This window comes from Miniopterus schreibersii (assembly GCF_964146895.1).
Source record: "Miniopterus schreibersii genome assembly, chromosome: 2".
Classification (NCBI taxonomy): Eukaryota; Metazoa; Chordata; class Mammalia; order Chiroptera; family Miniopteridae; genus Miniopterus; species Miniopterus schreibersii.
Window position 1 is genome coordinate 128460 of NC_138102.1, and position 18893 is coordinate 147352.

At 51.8% G+C, this 18893-nt stretch overlaps 1 protein-coding gene across 3 annotated transcripts; it reads right to left on the reverse strand.

Moving 5' to 3' along the window:
• Nucleotides 1-117: 117 nt before the first annotated feature.
• On the reverse strand, nt 118-18893 carry ERICH1 (glutamate rich 1). Of its 3 annotated transcripts, none has more exons than XM_081128443.1 (7): nt 18794-18837; nt 17810-17886; nt 16254-16385; nt 12740-12889; nt 5029-5448; nt 3660-3851; nt 118-1597 (listed from the first exon to the last, which is right to left on the reverse strand). In XM_081128443.1, exons 2-7 carry the CDS (start codon nt 17817-17819, stop codon nt 1524-1526), a joined length of 978 nt encoding a protein of 325 aa, XP_080984569.1. In that variant the 5' UTR covers nt 17820-17886; nt 18794-18837; the 3' UTR covers nt 118-1523. The 3 variants fall into 3 exon arrangements, with proteins under 3 accessions (XP_080984569.1, XP_080984568.1, XP_080984567.1); XM_081128442.1 differs by having other exon boundaries at nt 17810-17952; nt 18794-18809; XM_081128441.1 differs by lacking the exon at nt 17810-17886 and having other exon boundaries at nt 18794-18893.

Consider the following 18893-nt stretch of genomic DNA (forward strand, 5'->3'; position numbering starts at 1 on the left):
GCTCTTACTTCCTGGATCTGACACCAGAAGCCCAGGAAACAGGGAAAAACAGATAAATTACAAACGTCTGTGTGTCAAAGTACAGCACCAAGGGAATGAAAAAGCCAAGCCACAGATGGGAGAAAATGTTTCCAAATCACACATCTGACAAGGGATCAATATCCAAAATGTATAAAACTCTCATAATTCACCAGCAAAAAACAAATCGCCCAGGGTGAGGTCACAAGCATTTCTGCAAGAGGTGGCGGCCCAGCAGCAGAGAGGGTGTCCATTTCTCCCATTGGGACAGGAACCAGGCTAGCATGAGAACCACTCCCACTCCCCAGAGGACAGAAGCAGTGTCGAGAGGAGGCAGGGAATTCAACGCGCACGGGGCTGGTGGACTGTACACGGTGCCGCCGCGGTGGACATCTGGCTGCTCCTCGGAAAGTTAACAAGAGTCACCAGGTGACCCCGCAGTTTTCCCAGATAAATGAGAACAAACGACCACACAGGATTCCCCGCGTGATGTTCATGGCGGCACCGCTCACAACAGGGAAATGGGAAACCAGTGTCCACCGACCAACAGCAATGGGAAACAAGGGGCCTCTCACATATCGCAGCTAGTCAGCCGTAAAGAGAGACGTTATGCCTGGCCAGTGTGGCTCAGCGGTTGAGCATCGACCTAGGATCCAGGAGATCGTGGTTCGGTTCCCGGTCAGGGCACATGCCCGGGTTGCAGAATCGATCCCTAGTCGGAGGCGTGCAGGAGGCAGCCGATCAATGACTCTCTCATCATTGATGTTTCAACTCGCTTTCCCCCTCTCCCCTCCTCTCTCTGAAATCAATAAAGACATTTTAAAAAAAAAAGAGAGGGCGACAGAGACGTTGGCACACAGTGCGAACGTGCTTAATGCCCTAGATCGTAGATGGTTAGGGTGGTAAATTTCATGTGTGTGCCCTTTACCACAATAGAAAACACCTTCCCAGGTGAGCCAACGCCCTCCAAAGTGTTGAACGAATCTCGAGACATTGCTGCCTGGTGGCCACTCCCTGACGAGGGCCAAGGGCTGGGCCCTTGGAAACATAAATGAGAATCAAACCACTTAAACCACAGCATTTTCACACCCGCAAGGCATTCTCAAAACAGAGATGTTCAGATACAGGGCGGTTTAAAACTTTATAAAAATACACAACGTCTTCAAACTATACAGTTCACTCAACTTAACAGAGTGAGTGCTTTTAAATTTTTACAGGAATTAAAAAACAGAACCACTGGGCAGTAAATTCAAGACACATGCAATTTTTAAATGGAGACTTGCAGTCTTATCCCCATTTCTCATGCGGAGCCTCAGCCGACATCTTCCTGACACGTGGATACAGAGAAGGTGACACAGCAGGACTGTCCGCAGGGGTCCAGGGGGGTCACTGAGAAAACCGAGGGAACGTCACTGTCTTTGTGAAGAGGGGTAACTCGGCCCCCTTCCTCTCTGTCGCTTATGTTTTCCAGTCGCGTCAGCTCTTCTCAGGTACATGTTCTGACTTTACTGACTGTTTTTCTCAGGAAGGACGTGGGTGATCCAGTAATTAAAGAAAGCAGAGACCACTCTGGCATGGTCTGCAAGGCAGGAACAAAACCAGAACAAACAAAACAAACAGAAACATTATACATTAGTATCTGTGTATATGAGGCTTTGGGCCCAAAGGGATCACTGAAATAACGGAACGAAACGCAGCTTTGGTACAAAGACGGCACCAACAGTGACATCCACACTGCAGATCACAGGGCGTCACAAATACAGCAAAAGGGTGGACAAACTCTATATTTGTATTTTACTTGGGCACAAGCTCCTCAGGCTCGTGAGTCCTGGGACCAGCTGCAGAAGGTCACGACACGACACGACACACTCAATGTCTGAGCCAAAGAGAGCCACATACAAACTGAAATGCGATGTCAGCGATGAACAAACTGGCCAGAAGCCAAGTAGAAGTCTAACTCCAGGTTTGGTGCAGGGACAGCACAGCATTCAGATTTCACAGGAAGGTCCTGTGATGTCACCTGTCCCCTCACTGTCCTGGGGAGGCTCACAGCCCCAGGGAAGACTTGTCACATCCTGCAGACAGTCAGCCCAGCTGGTAAGAGGAATGGGGGTTCCTGGGAGGCTCTGTCACAGGGCCCGACTGAATCTGGCAAGACCGGACCCCAGAGGGCACTCTTGGCTCCCTGCATCTGGCTCAGACCCTGGGCTGCCCGAAGAGCTGCTCATCAGAGGCAGGGACCCGGGCCTCCGCCAACCCCAAACGACGCGCACAGTAAGAGGCAGACTGTTGCCTCCCTCTGCGCCCCGCAGCCACACTGCTGTGATCTCTCCTGTTTAAGATACAGCCTCGGGGCCACTCCCCTCCTGTCCCCTCCTTGTCATCCCTCCCCACTGCCCCTTCTCCCCTCTCTGGACCACCCTGATCAACCTGGTGATCTTTCCAATTCAAGCGCTGCCCTCTGACACCTGCTCAGTTGGCAAACCTGCAGATCCTATTGGGAACCTTCCCAGGTCTGACCGCCCTGCGACAGTGACCACACTGGGACAAGAGCCCTCCCTCAGTCTCAGCACGATGGGAAATCTTGCCAAGTGCAGTCAGACCCTGTGCCAGAGCCTCCCCAGAACCCCCCTTCCTCTCAGAATAAGAAACTCACGCGACCTTGGGGCCCACGTGACAGTCCCTGTCACTGTCTGACAGCCTCTGCACTGGCTGCAGGACACCACCGCCTGCCTTCTCCTCTCCAAGGCCACATCTCTCTGGGACGTGTGACAGGTTCTGTATTTTCTGTCCCTGCGCCAGACGTAAGCACCAAAGGCCAGGGTTCCTTGCTGGCTTCCCTGCTAATCCCGGAGGAGAATGTGCCGGCCTGGGGCCACTGCCTGGTCACTGAGTCACCCGTCCACCCTGCCATCCACTTGCCAGTCACCAGGGCCCAGAGGACTGCTTTCCTGACTCAGCTGATTTGCTGTCGGCGAACCTCAGTCCTGACTTCAGCTGTACTGAGGTTTCTGAGGAACGAGACCCTGCGTTAACGGAAAGTGGGCCACGTGTCTGCTCGGGGTCAGGCACAGCCCTGTGTGGCTGCCGTGGCTACACAAGCCCTGGTTTCTGATGTGCAGTGTCTGCGGATTTCTGTGGCCTAAATATTCCCACCGCGGCCCATTGCAAGTACCAGTGTGAGTCACCACCTCGGTGTTGGGAAGACATGCCCGGTCGACTCTGGCACACTGGGTTTGCACAGAATGGTACTTGATAAAGGTCAGGTAACTGCACAGAAAAACCTTCTCCTCCACTCTGCTTCCAACTGTCGGGCTCAGCCAGGCATCCTGGCACACCAGGGGACAGAATGCTGACCCACTCCCCATCCAGCAGGGGGGAAGGAAAAGGGAAGCAGAAATGAATCCTTTCACTTCTATAAACTATTGAAAACTTGGCCCTAAGTGCTGGTAGCTCCCAGCACTGGAAATTGGACACACAAGTGTTTCTGCACATTTCACGTAAACTGTTTTTAGAGCAAAATGCTCCTCCATGGACCCCTTCTCCAGGCCACACATGTCCCCTTGTGCTCTGACTTGTGACCCCCGTGCTGGAGCAACCCCTGGGCAGTGTCCTGGTGACAAGTACCTGGCGGCACGTACCTGGCGGCATGGTGCAGTGCTCTGTGAACACCTGCAGGGCACGCTGCAGTTTGCCAGGATCCTGTAGGAGCAGCAGTGTCTTCAGGTGGTGCAGGGCCAGCAGGTCTGAGGGGGGCAGGCTGCATGCTGCCAGGCTCTTTAGCAGCTCCTCAGTGGCTTCTAGGAAGGCTGGGTCCGAATCCTTGGAGACACCTAGACAAAGGCAGGGCCGCACAGAGATGTACTTTATTTTTCTTGTAAACTGAAGACCAGCTTTCATTCCTTAAGGAGAGAACAGTTTCTACTTGAAGGAAACATTGGGACATAAAAGCCTCTACGAGAGGTGATCAGAGTAGAGCTCTGAGCAGTAAACAAATGAACACGCTGCTCAGGGCACTGAAGCCTGGTGTCTGCCCCCAGATCCAATCAGGAAAACAGCCTCCATGCATCACATGACCAGGTGTCACGGGCAGGTACACAAGGCAAGGACACCGAGCTCTGAGATGGGCCAGGTCTCTAAGCAGCAAGGAGAGCAGGGACACGCAGCCTGGCCGCTGTTGCTGTGAGGACAGCGGGTCCTCTCCTGTGTCACCATCCCCACCACTGACACAGGTGTGGTTCTGCATCATCCTGCCTGCAGTTCACAGAGCTCTTTGAATCTCTGGCTTTATGGCCTTTATCGACTTTGAAAAACTCCCAAGTCTCATCTCCTTAAACATCCTTGCCTCGGGGCCCCAGGCACAGGTGCGAGCCTTCCTGTCACCCACCCGTCTGCACTCCCACCCTTTCTCTCCTCCTGTGTTTCCCACCCTGTCCTTCTCCCTCCTTTATTCTGGCTCTGCCTGTGGCCAGTCTTCCCAGTTACTAATTCTCTTTTGTGCTGGATCCAATCTGCTATTTAAACTCAATCTTGAGTCTTTATTTGTTGGTGTTTTTTTTTTTTCAGATCTAGGGTTTCCATTCTGTTACCTTAATAAGTTCAAGTTAACTGGTGAAATTCTCCAATTTCTCCCTCTCTTCCCCCCTATGTTTCTGAACATCTTGCTCACAGCTACTTTAATTAAAATTCCTTATCTGATAACACCCGGCACTAGTCTTTTCTTTAGAAACATAGCTGATTCCAACATATTCCAAAATCAACGTCAGGGTAATGGGGACAAGGTCACATGAGCAGCCAGGACACTGTGGCCTTCACGTGGGTTTCCTGCTCTGTCCTGAGCTCACTGCTGGTCAGGTCATGGTGAGAACATCAATATTCTTATTTTTGCCTCAAAAGTAATGGTTATTTTGAATACGGAGTATCTTAAACATTTAATATTATAGCTCTATTGGCTTATTTTCCCAAATCAGCAGAAGCTATTATTCAAAAGAAAAACAGGAAAGAACATACCGTCATAGAAATACATCTCCTGGGTTGACTTCAGAAAATCGAGGATGCCCTCTGCCTTCCCCTCGGAGCCTTCCTCACCGTGCCCCTCGGCCCCGGAGCTGCCCCCGCCGGCCCCCTCGCAGCTGGCCCCCGGCTCGAGGCTGCCCTCCCCGGGCTCGTACAGGAAGCTGACACCGGAGGCTCTCTGCAGTGAGCCAGCTGCTCGCTTCCGTTCCACTTGCTGTTTCTTTCTCAGTTTCCTTCTCTTACTTTTGCTAATTGTGGGGCCATCTCTGTGCCGTGGCTGCAGTTCTTGCGAGAGACTCTGCTGTTGCTCTAATTCTGCATGTTCTACGTGGACACTGTTGGGATGCTGACGTTTCTTCTTCGATTTATGCTTTCTGATTCTTCTTCTCTTTCGCTGAGCAGGAGGATCCTGATCTATGAAAACAAAAATTCAAATACAACAATTTTCTTTATAATGGAACCACAACAAACACATTAGCGCAAATACGTTTCCCATTAGGATCTTGTCATTTTATTACAAAATGAACTAAAAATATTTACTTAAGTGGTTCAAAACTGAATCTCAACTAATTACACTGCCAAGGATTCTGAGACTTACAATAAAATTTTCTTAGAAAAGCCTTGTCAGAGTGTGAACCTGAGGAAAAAGGACACCTACTAAGAGGGCTGGTGGCTCACCAGGCTCAAATTTATAAAGCAGAGCCCAGCCCTGGCTGGTGTGGCTCAGTCGGCTGAGCTCCAGCCTGTGCACCAAAGGTCGCGGTTGGGTTCCCGGTCAGGGCCCCTTCCCCGGGCTGCGGGCGCCACCCCTCGCCGGGCGTGCAGGGGGCAGCCCATCCATGTTCCTCTCGCACATGGATGTTTCTCTCTCTCCCTCCCTCTCTCTAAAAATCAATACAATTATCTCTTAACACCCTCCACCCCCGAAAAAAACAAAACAGCAGGCCCAGCAGCCGCGCTGCACAGGAGCCCCTGCGCCCGCACTGCAAGCGCGCCCCGCCCGTCCCGCCCGGGAGCCCGCACGCGCCCGTTTCAACCCACAGGACCCAGCTTTCCCCGCAGGGGCTGTGCGGCCCTAGCCCGCCAGTGGCCCATTCTGACCAATCAGAGGCCTCACTTGCACGAGGACCAATCAGGGAGCAGGGGCGGGGCTCCGCCTGCGTGAGCACGGCCGCGGGTCCGGAAGCGCGTCCCGCGCAGGAGGCTGTTCGGAGCTGAGCTGAGACGGCGCGTGTCTGGCGGGAGCGGAGCGGAGCCGCCCGGCGCGGGCCACAGCAGACGGGCACCGACGGGCACCGAGGGACCCAGCCAGCGGAGCAGCAGGCAGCAGAGCGAGCGGAGGGGCCGCCGGAGGGCTCGCACCGGCCGGGCTGCATCCCCGCTGGCCGCGTGGGGGCGTCTCCTCCCCACGCCCCGAGGCTCCTGCGGGGTCGCACCAAGGACGCGGTGCAGAGACGCGCGGCTACAGTCGGACGTGCGCTGCGCTTTCAAGGGTGTAGGAGTCGTGGCAGGTTTTTGGGGAGTCACGTTTGATTCCTAGTCACCCCAACCGACCAGCCAGGGCTGTAACGCAGCGCGAGACACAGCTGCGCGAGCTGCGGCCACTCCGCTGTGGCTCAAGGCCGGCTCGCCCCTCGGTGCAGCCCGGCCTGACCACGGTGCCGCTGCGGCCACCGCCCTTGAAAGCAAAGCAGAGGCCTGAACTTTCCCGAGGCCCTGCCCCACCTGATGCCAGACATTGCGGCCCCACCCAGCGCCTCCCAGGTTTCGCCAGTTGGTCGGAGGAGTCACCGAGAGAGGAAGCCCGCGGACATGACGGCGCGCAGGTGGCGCTGTCCCGACCTGGCACCGCGGTGCCCTGGGGTCCTCGGATGGAAGGAAGCGCGTGAACCAAGCACGGCTGGACGGCCCCACTGCCCAGACGTCCCAGAGGGCACGGGACGACTGAATCTTCAGTCCTCTCCCTCCTGTCCAAGGGCCCTGCCCGCACACGGGCTCTTCCCCAGTGAGGTGCCCACGCGCCACCGGGCCCTGGCCTCACGTGCGGTCTGATCCAGACCCTCGCCCGGAGCACAGGAGGTGCCGCCTCCACCCCACTGTGCAGCCCAGCGCCCCGCATCCACAACCTCCCCTCCCCGCGCCACCTGCTTCAGACTCAAGTACGAGCCAAGCTACAGAAACTCTATATTAGGGGACCAGGGGTTTGACTATTTATAATCTGAGCTCACTAATCTTGAAAAGCTGCCATCCCCAAAACATACCTTTCCTTTCACATATGCTAACTTTAAAAATAACCAGTTTGTCAAAATTCTCTGCCACTGTTTGGCACCTATGTACCGATGAAGTTCTGTAGTGGAAACAGACACCAAAATAGCCACAAACCAGAGCATCCCAACGCTCACAGCTGTGCCATGTCACATTCAAATGAACTAAGTATTTTAAAGGAAAAAGAGTTTTATTCTGGATTCAACACTAAGGCTACAAATGCACGTGATAATCACCCTCAGTATTGATGTGCTCCAGGTGCTAAGTAAAAAGTAGTAACTTACATTTAACCCTGATCTAAACCATGCACAGGAAGGTCAGCTGCTAAAATATGACTCCTGATGCTTCAGATTACTTTAATATGCTGTTTGCCTAAAATTCAGGACACTTTGTACTAACACATACTGATCACACACATTTAGCAAGGTCAGACCTGTGGCCTCACAGACGCATGTCCACAAACCCGGCTTGTAGAGAGAAGCCCGTCCAGGTCTGGGAAGGCCAGCACGGAGCAGAGCCTGGTGCAGAGCTGTGGGGCCAGGGCGTGGCCAGGAGGAGCCAAGCCAGGGAGGAGGGATGCTGTGTATGGCTTGGCCTCGAAGATGAACTTGACCAGGAGGCACAAGTATGGAGGATGGGCTGGGCAGCACTGAGGACAGAACCTTCTTACCAAGTGGCTCTGGTGACGGCAGGCTCTGAGGATGGGATGCTGGGCCAAGCCTAGAGCGCAGGAGACTTTACTTTTAAAAATGGATTCTCTCTTTTCTAGTTGGCTCCAAATACCTAGAGCAGTAATATCCAGAGAGCACAAGGAGAACTGTGACAACTGGACACAGTGACTTGTCCTGTGGCTTTGCTTCAGCTCCAGGATGTAATTTAGCTTTAAGTCCAAATAACACTGAGAGAGGGTGGGGCAAAAGTAGGTTTACAGTTGTGAGTATTGAAACAGTTTATTCTTATTATTTCTTATTGCATTTTTTTCCATGTGTACAACCGTAACCTACTTTTGCCCATCCTGTATGGCACCTCGTGTTATAAAGGAGGGCTGGTTAAAAAGCAGCATCGTTTGCCATGACTGAGCCGGATGCTTGGGAAGCAGAGAGGTCACTGGCTGCTACACTGAGCCCCCACCTGTGAGCAGGTTGTGAGTGGTGACCCACACGCTGTTCAGTAACCTCGACATCAGCCCCGGCACACTTGTCTGTCAGGTTCGACACTGATGTATCTCCAAGACATCACAGTCCAAGCAAGCGTGCCAGGCAGGGACTGTCCCTAGTCAGCAGAGGACAGCGAGCACACACCAGGGCTCTGCCTGGGCTCTGGCTGCATTTGATGAAAACCGCACCTCTTTGGTCCAATGAGCTGAACTGCCCAGTGAGGCACCACGATGGTCAGTCTCAGAGGCCTCCAACGCCACAGAGCAGGGTTTCTCCAGCCCAGACAGCCAACAAGACCTGAAATGGCTGCCTTGGAACCAAGGCCCAGATCTGTCCTGCACACACTTACTACTTCTACTTCAGTGGGTGCCTGCTATTAGAATAACCCTGACGGCTCCCCATAGATGACTTGATTTAATGACTGCTTGGCGTGACCACAAAAGCCGTGTCAGCACAGTGCAGGCACTGTGATCTTGAACCAGGAGGGTGACAGACACTTGCCTCTCAGCTTGTCTTCATAAATCATCCCTGTACTTGGCTCACCCACTACTGACTGGAGACAGAGCTCCAGCAGGCACGGGCCCTAGGAGTGAACACCCACACCGCCCAGGTGCCCAGGCCTTGCCGGAACCCAGCTTGGTGGCAGCATATATGAGTTTGCCAGTCCAGCATCATCACCTTCTCCAAGGGGCCAGGAAGCCCCATGGTCACCAGTGGGGCTGAAACCCACTCTGCTGCAGCCTGGGGAGTCAGGGCCGAGCTGGGGTGAGGAGGGAAGGACAGGGACAACAAAGACACCAGACAGAGGCAGGCCCATGTTTTCGGTGAGGCTGAGGAAGGAGCCCTGAGGATGGCAGGGGAGGACAGGTCTCAGAAACACTGAGGGTGGACATAGGTCAACACGTGACAATGGGTGGGAGGGCCTGATCAGGAGCAGGGCTCTGGGTCATCACTCAGCACAATAAAAAATGTGGACTGAGATGGGCCGGGAGCCCCAAGGCTCGGGACCCTCAGGAGGCTGATTCAGGAGGATGGTGAGTTCACAGCAGTGGCCATAGAAGGGATGTGAGTGACAGGAGAAGCTGCTGAAAGCCAAAGGCTCTTGGGACCCTCGTTACCAACGGTTGGGGACGTGCGTGCACTGGACCCCACTTTTGACCATGAAGGAGAAAGTAGCCGGACAATGGCAAGAGCCTCCGGTGAGGTCGTCGCAGTGCGACGGGAAACATGCTGTCATCACACTGGTGTTAACAGAGAGCACATAAAATGTGCTGTAGTAAGTGACAAAAGTGGGTGCTGTCATGCAACACACAGAGATGCATCCTAGGAAAGGTCACGGGGAAGGGGGGCAGTTCCATCAGGTGTCATAACTGACAGGTTTACAGCAAGGCCAGCAGAGGTGGGGGTTGGGGGCTGAGGCAGGCAGTCCCCCAGCAGGGGGCACTGTGAAGCAGACCTCTAGGAACAGTCCCCACTTTTGCAAGCTTGGCTTCTGAGGCACCCAGTAGCCTCCAGGGAAGGTGTGCAAGTAAGTGAGGGTGCTCTATGGTGGTGCCATTAGCCGGGGTGTGGTCCACCCGGCCTGCAAAGAAAGCACAAGGAAGTCCTGCAGGGAAGAATCATCCACCCCAAACGTGGTAGTGTTGCTGGTAAGAAACTGGGGTCTGGAAAGATGAGTCAGGTACTGAGTCAAGACCACCGTAGGCAGGAATTGGGTCTATTATAAAGTGTTTTAAAAAATAATCAAGGGTAAGTAACAGATAATTCAAGAAATGGCATAGGACTTAAAAGGGTAAAGCTATTTTAAAAGATGGATCTATACCTTCTAAGGAAATACATTTAGATGGGTCAGATGCTGCATATAAAATCTGAAGTAAGGAGGCCTAGGGGCACCCCTGCTCACCATTCCAGCTGCTCCCACACTTCTCTGGAGTCCAGGCTGCTCACCCCACTGGGGGAGTCTTTCCTCCCTGGTTTGTTCTATTTTAAGAAAATTAGCTCCTCTACCTCGGATGTGCAAATATCACTTCCCATTGTGTTCTTTTGTTTTTCAGCCTTGTTTATAGTGCCTTTTGCCATAAAAAAGTTTAAAGTTCTACATAGTGAAGTCTGTACGTTAAGCTCTTAGGTTTAGGAAAAATTTCCCTCATGTACAAATTTTTCTCACCTGGAATGTAAGAGGTATACTGCCCACACGATCAGCTAAAACGTAAGAGACTGTAAATGTCCAGGCTGTGGGGAAAGTGCACTTCCTTGGACTGCCCTCAGGAGGGTGAGCCGGCTGGGCGTTCCAGAGGACAGTCTGTAAACAAGCCTAAATCCAGAAGCATGCTGCTGAGGTGTGTGGTGCTCAACACTCCCACTTCCAAAATCTGCCTAACCTCCGCAGGCAAAGCACAGATCCTCACTGAAGCACCAAGGAAACTTCTGGATGCTTTGGGGGGGGGTAGTTATAAACAAGTTGCTTTCATAAAATAGATTTCTGCTTTTTTAAAAAGTGATATAAATAAATCTATATGCACTGAAAAGGAAAATCCTGCATAACACACTGAAAGAAAATGCAGTTATAATACCATATGTGAACCAGGCACAATCTCTGTAAAGTCTATGTACTATATGCACAAGGAGGCACAGACACTGCGTGTAGCATGCACTGGGCTGCGGGCCTTGGGGGAGTGTTCCTTCCTGTCATCTTCTATAAAATTGGCCTTTTCTGTACATTTCTGTTGGAAGAAGAGTTCTTTTCATTTGAAAAATAATCCCCAGGTCGGAGTGCACAGGAAAGGCCCTCTCTTCTGAAGATGACCCGCTTTTCAGTTGATGAAACAGAGGTTCTATGAGGAAGTCTCAGAACCTGTGCTGTTCAAAGAGGAAAGAACACCCCCCTGCAACCACCCTCAGGCACCATCACCTCTCCCTGATGACAGTCCCTGGAAAAGACAACACCACCCTGAAGGTTCTTAGCACTGACTGCTCCCGTGAACCCGGCAACATAGGAAGAAATAAATTAACAGGAAGTTTTTGCCTAACGAACAGTTTATAAAAATGCAACTTCTAATGATGTTGTAGTCAAAGTTATAAAAGTTACCACTAACTCTGCCAGGTTACCATGGCAATTTAAATGGAATCAATCCTAATCACTCAATTCCCATTTTCTTTACATTTTGGAGAAATTGCTCTCCTCTAACTAACACACTGTCAGAGCAGAAGCCAGCACCAGGCCCATCCTAGCCACCTTCCTGGAAGAGGCGGCACCAAGTTCACGGAACAGGAAAAGTGACAGTTGGTATGGGCTGGGAGCACAGTTTATAAGAGATACATGTGCCAGTTGGCACTGTCACTGTCCCATTTCCCATGAGGAGGTCACTAGCTCGGTCCCTGGGAAGTGGCACCTGGTCTTGGGATAGACTGACGTGCTCTCAGCAGGGGCCCTGCACAGACCTGCCTGAGGGTCCTAAGCAGAGCAGAGTGCAGATGGTGCCTGGGGGAGTGCGGCACACTTTTATTGAATATACAAAGAACATGGTGAGCATGCTCCCCAAAGCAATTTATCTTCATGAAAGCAGTTCACTATTGAATGATATAATCTATTTATCTAATAATTACATTCTAAAGATTTTCAACTGGGCTTGAAAAAATGAATACATTACTCCTAGCAACCCCATTTTCAGTTTTGTGGTTTCTGATCCTTTAATTAGGAAGTCAGAAAGATCAATGAGCTAGAAAATCGTATTTTCTTAATATTCAAATTAATTAAGGTTTGAGTATAGAGTTTCTCAGTTTACACAGGCTAAGATTTTATTTGAAAATCCACATCCCTCTGAAGGAAGTTTTGGAATAATGACTTAGAGAAAAAGCTGCCATTTCACTTCGTAAGGTACACCTTCCTGTGCAGAATTGGCCCTGCGCCCAGAGACAGGACAGTCAACAACAGAGCAGATACAGACAGTAGTTCCATTTCCACAAGAGATGCAAAATAAGCTGTTCCCATGATTACGAAATTCATATAACATCCCAGACATTTAGAAAAAATGGGAGAATCAAGAAAAAAGTTCTACTAAACCAAGACAAGCACAGCTGAGAGTATCATGCATTTAACACCAGGGGTCTCGTTAACAAATGCAGCTAAAATCACACTCTGACTTCAAGTCTCCCATTTAAAGGGCTGCAAACCACGCCCAAAGCACTGTGTGGCTGTGCAGGGACAGGCTCACCCTCTCTAATTATGAATTTAGATAAAATCGATGCACAAATCTAGAAACTGGAAAACCATGCTTTTTCACCTTCCGCATCATCACTGCTGCACGAGCTCTGGGAATCCGAGCTCTGGGAATCCGTGCGGCTGAGCAGCTCTGGCGGAGCAGGAACATAGCCCTCAGGAGGCAAAGCCACGGTGTAGAGCCGCCGGCCAGGAGGGGTCCCAGTGCCACCACCTGCAGGAGAAAACGGGAACAGGGACCGGTCAACACTGCAGGTGTCATCAGACACTGACCTCCATCCAACCACATTCTCAAGGGCCTGACATCAGTGAGCTCAATAAAACTCAGCCACTGTTGCAACACTGACTTCAATACGCCAAGCATGTCGCCAGGAGAGCAAGTCAACTATACATTCAGCTGGGAACAAGGAAGGCTCCACGATTATTTAAGTTCACATTAGGTTACTTACTATGCTAACTTCTAGGTTATTATGACATAAAAACATAACTAATTAATGAGTAGAAAGCAGAAAATACTCCACATAACACACTCCGTCATTATCATAATATGAATCTCAACAATTTGGTTGCATAATCTTCTGGACCTTTCTCTCCATGTCTGCTAACAATCCATGTACAGTGAGTGTGTGTGTGTGTACACATAGACACATAGATGCACATGACTCAGTGGGATCACGCTCCATATATACTGTAAAACATTTATACATCATAACTTGCATGTTATATGTATACTATCATTCAAGAGTGAATATTATGATAAAATAATATGTTGATATATTTAAATCTACATAGTCGTTTAATGGCTACATAATAACCCACGTAATTGGCAAATGATAACTTAATCAGTCTTAAATTTTATGCATGGAGGTCCATTCTGAATTTCCAGGGTCAGAAACAGCTGCTGCAACCACCCTTGCTGTAGGTAACTGCACACTCATCCACTCAGCTCCTTCAGATGAATCCCTGGGACGACTGCCGGGCAGAGTGAGCCTGGCCTTTCTGACACACTGTCAGGAGGGGCCGTGAGATGCTGCCTTCTCCACACACTCTTCAACACAGAGCAGCATCAATCCTTTCAATCTTCATATTTCATTAAAAATATGGCAAAGTAAACCTTGTAGGTAACAAACACAAGCAGGTGTCACTGCTGGACTTTATTTATTGCTCCTGCTGTCTTCCCACAGCTGGCGTCTTTTTCAGAATCATTGACACAAGGGCCTTCCCTCCACGCTACACCCTGACCAAGGGCACCCATGTCCTCCCACCTCCCAAAGCCATTGCGAGTCTTTTCTTTCCCTCTCCCCCACTCCCTCTCATCAATTTTTCTTCTCCAGTCAAAATTTCAGCACGTGAAAACATGCAGTACTTTCTCCAATCTTAAAACAAGCCCATGGTTCCCTCTCCCCATGCACTCCATCAGCACCTCCCGACCCTGACTCCTATTCCACTGGAACCCACCCATGAGCTTCTAGTCACAGGCTTCCAAGTTTTGCCCAACACACAAAATCAGTACTTCTCTGTCACAGTTAACAGTTAATTACATCACCAAGACTTAAAAACACACACACAATTTCTGACTTCACTGTTTCATCCAGTTTCCCGCACCTGCCCTCTAGGTACCTTTTTTGTTTCTGTTAAAACACATTCCTGACTGTTCTTTTAGCAAGGTGTGTGGGTGGTAAACTGCCTCGTGCTTTGTAGAAATGAGCGTATCCTGAGAGGATTCTACTTACTGTTTACTGAATAGGTGCTACAATGACAGCTCGAGGTGCACAGGCGTGTGGGGAAAGCTGCCCCTTTCCGAGGCAGATCGTGTTATCACGTCCTCAGGCGTTCAGCCCTGCAGGCCACTTGTGTGTGCCACCAACACGCACCCTTCTCCAGCTGTACACACTGCCTCTGCCCCTCCCCTATGATGCCCTGGCTCGACCCTTCCTGTGGACACTGCCGCCTTGTCCAGGATGAGTGTGCCATTCGTTCTCCATCCAGCCAGTCTCCTGTGGACAGACATGCAGACATTCCCCAAGCTCCTGCTATTCTGAGCAATGATGTAAAGAATAACCTTGAACACGCCTGTTCCCGCACCTGGAATGTCATGTACACATAAAATCACTGCAGATGTGACTGCCCAACACTGGTGTGCACCTGTAACCTGGGTGGGTGAATTCAGACTGCCTTTCATGGACCTAGGAAGTTATACTTCCAATGGCCAGGCCTGAGTGCTCGCCCACCATTCCCGACATTAGCAAATTTCTGATCTGTGACAATCTGACTTGTGAAAGATGTGGTCCTGACAGTCTTCATTCGTGCTTCGTGGCACCAACATATCAGACACCGTTTTAACGCTGAAAGGGTTGTGTGCATCTTCTCTGTGAATTCCTGTCACTCTCCTGAGCTCTGCTCATTTTCTCACTGGCACATGAGCTCTTTTATATGAAGGAAATGCGCCCTTTGTCAGTACCGAGAGCTGCTGGTACTGACAGTAACTTTCCTAATTTATTATTTGCCTTCTGACTTTGCTACTAGTAATTTCTTGCCATGCAGAATTTTAAGTTTTATAAGGCACACTTATAATCTTCCACCTTGTGCTCCTGGGGTGTATGGACCCCACAGGGACAAACTCCCAGCTTCTTCTAGTCTCTTATAGTTTCAATCCTTTAGATGTAAACCCAGCCTCCCTTCGAGGTGAAGTGTGGCTCCAGAGCATTCTCCCCAGAGAGCAGTGCAGATGCCCCTCCACGTGTGATACTGTCCAGCAGAGCCTGCCACCACGGAAATGTTCCAAATCTGTGCGTCCAACCCACCGGCCACTGGCCTCAAGTGGTTCTCAGGCTTCATACAGCCAGTGTGACTGAGAAGTGAGTTTTCAGTTTCAGTTAATTGTTTTAAACTTAAACAGCCTTATTATTGGTGAACAGTCACCATTAAAGCTGTTGAGTTAGAAGAGGGGAAAAAATGCAAGCAGACACTAAACACAACATTTCCAGATGATCAAGAACATGGGTTCAGTGAGATTCCCAGAACTGGCAATCGCAGGGGCGGGCTGCTCCTGGTGTGGGACAGCATGCCCCTCCACAGCACCCGCCACCTGAACAGCCACACTCGCTCCTGGGCAGAAAGGGACTGTCCCACTGCTCCAGTGCTGAGACTCCAACAATAGACATTTATTTCTCAGTCCTGGGGCTGGAAGTTCGAGATCCAGGTGTGGGCAGGGCTAATCCCCCGAGGCTTCCTCCCCGTGTCCCAAGCCCCTCATCTTAAAGGGATACCAGTCATACTAGATTAGGACCTGCCCTGATGGCCTCACTTAACCTTCATCTCCTCTTTAAACCCCATCTCTAAACACAGTCACATTCTGAGGTTCTGGGGCTGGGACTCCAACATGTGGATTTTGGAGGACAGACTTCAGCCTCTGACAGGCACATTCTTTGAAAAGTGAAACCACAGTTAACAGCAGCCATTTATCCTTCAGGATGAGCCAGGCAATCGTGTTTTTATCTGACTAGTTTGTAGACGTGGATGGCTACGATGGAACCGTCTGTGTGTCTGTGACTCCTTGTTACCTATAAGCCCCTTACCTGCCAACGGGGGGATGGGCCTGCATTTCACTCTCTCGGGAGGGGTTTCGCAGGTCGTGGGCAGAGATGCTGTCTTTTCTTGGTCATGTGGATCATGAGGAAAAAGTCTCTTCAGCACCTTTTCAACAAACACTAAAATGCAACCAATTGACAAAAACAGAAGAGAGAAAGAAAAAGGAATTACTTAAGGCAGTTTTATTATTTAAATCGCATATAAAGTTTATTTAAAACAAAGACATATTCTAATATTAACACCAGAAAACAAAGTGACTGTCTCCACAGGACCCTTGGCCACCTACAGCTGACCACCACCCCAAGGCCCCCTGGGCTGGGGTGCCCAAGTTGTGTTCAGAGGAGAAGCCAGCCTGGGACTCCTTTGGGTGTCTGTACATTATAAAGGCCAGACCTAACGCTCTTGAAGTTCCATCCCGGAAATGCCCATTTCCACTAGACCTGCACTCTCCCATGTGGATGAGCCCAGTCAAAGCCCACTGGTTCTGGGAGGAGAGAGCTCTCACGGGGCCATGGCCCATGGGTGGGGCTCGCCCTGGCGTGCGCTGTCCCTGTCTGGCAGAACCTCAGGCTCTGGGGCTCCTCATCAGGGAAAGCAGACGAGCTGGGGTTCAGAACACCATCCAGCAAACGCCACCTGCCAAGCAGGCATAGGGTGCTCTCCTCGCCTCTGGCCACTCCCCCCACTTCAGGACCACCCTTCATGAAACCAAATCCAGCTCTTCAGACACAAGGCTGGTCACTTACTGCTCCAGCTGCTCTCCTAGGAAGCAAAGGTTACCAACACAAACCAAGGCCAGCTCTCAGCTGCTCCCTCCCCCAGGGGGACAGTCCTGACAACATCCCCAGGTACCGAGTCAGATTATGCCAGTTACAGCAGAGTCTGCCATTTCCGGGCACCTTCTGGGCTTGTCTTTCCCTCCATAAAGTGGCCAGCACACCTCCTGGGCAGGGGCACTGCAGGACGGACAGAGGACATGTCACTGGTCTAGCTGCACAGACCACAGGATGGCCTCTGAGGACAGAGCGCAGGCTCACACCTGGACTCTCCGGCAGGTACACATTTTGCTCAGCATCACACTCCCTTATGCACTTGACCTCCCGCTCAAAGGCTGCCACCTCTGCCAGTGGCCTGAGTTCCAACAGCAGGCACCCCGAGGTCCCACAGTACCTGGTGTGTCAACTGAACGTGCCTCTCCTACCCCACACCTGTGCCCCTGCCCGTCTCCCTGGTCAGGGCACCACTGCTCTGGGCCAGCCCCTGCTCTTCCCCCATGTTCCAGCAATGTTCCCACACTGCTGGCCTGCCTTCAGGGTGGGCCCCAGGGTGGGGCTCTCCCCTGCCCCCCGTGAGCACAGGGCCGCATCCTGGCACCAGGAGCAGCTCCAGGCTCCCCGTGTACTTATTCTGCTGGTCAATACGCAGGTCTCCTTCAGCTGCCACAATGTGAAGCACAAAGTCTTTTAAAAGAACATGGTTTCAATTGTTGAAAGTAAGTTTTAAAGGGCAACATGTAATGAGCAGTTAAATGACCAATAATTACCTTCCACCATCTAGCATGGCTGGGAGGTTCGCCGGTGAGTCTCCCTTCAGCCAGCATTTGAGGCCACACAGTGGATGCTGCCATGGGGAACGAGACTCTGTGGGACGCTGAACCCTTGAACTTAATGTCTGAACAGCCGTCCCCTGAAACAAACCGGCACTGGTGCTGAACACCACCTCTGCATCTCTGAGGACCGCGTGGCCTTGGGCACTGGCGCAGTCTCCTATCACTGACAGTTCTCACTTTACTTAAACAGAAATAACCGGCAATTTTAGAACAAAACGTTTATCGTATAGCCCCCTAAACCTTCACTGCTCCTTCAAGCATCCAGTTATGAACGAAACAGGTGCCCTGCGACCTGCCCGGCAGTTTCCCATAAACATGGACTTCATTCTGGAGCCAAGAGGCCTCCCGCTGGGCCACTGCTCCCTGGTTCACGGTAAAAGCGGAGCAGAAATGAGACGAGTTGTCCAGGACACTGGACACGGCGAGGCATCGCTTCCAAAAGGCATGTGTCCCTTCTGGTTCTTTGCAACGCGCCCCTCCTGTGTGTCCGTGTGTGTTTCCCGTGTGTCCCCCATGTGTGTGTCTGTGTCTGTGTGTTTCCCATGTGTCCGTGTGTCTTCCCCTGTGTGTCCGTGTGTGTTTCCCCTGTGTGTCCCCCGTGTGTGTCTTCCCCTGTGTTTCCCGCGTGTCCTGTGTGTCCCGCGTGTCCGTGTGTCCCGCGGGTGCCCCACAGCAGATGTGAGCCTAGAAATAAGGTGGAGGTAAAAAGTCTCTTCTGTCCTAATCTCCACGGGCTCACACACAGAACAAAGCAGAGAAGGGCTGGGTGCGGGTCCTGCAGGCAGCTGGTGTCCCGCAGCTCAGCCCAGGCACCGCGCGGCCCCCGCAGCCCCGCCCGCGCCCCGCGCCCCCCGCCTCCGCGCCCCGCGCCCCCCGCCTCCGCGCCCCGCGCCCCCCGCCTCCGCGCCCCCCGCCTACCGCGCCTCCGCGCCGCCGCCATGCGGGTCCCACGACCCCGAGCCCCGCGGGGCCCCGTTCCCAGCGCCGCTTCCGTATCCGCCCCTTTAGGCCCGCCCAC

Excerpts from the sequence above, each read along its gene's own strand:
- ERICH1 (XM_081128441.1), bottom strand. The coding sequence starts at position 18,815 with ATGGCGGCGGCGCGGAGGCGCG. Across the intron at positions 12,890-16,253 it reads GCCCATCCCCCCGTTGGCAG|GTGGTGGCACTGGGACCCCT; the intron begins GTAAGGGGCTTA and ends TTTCTCCTGCAG. Across the intron at positions 1,598-3,659 it reads GCACTGCACCATGCCGCCAG|ACCATGCCAGAGTGGTCTCT; the intron begins GTACGTGCCGCC and ends CCTGCCTTGCAG.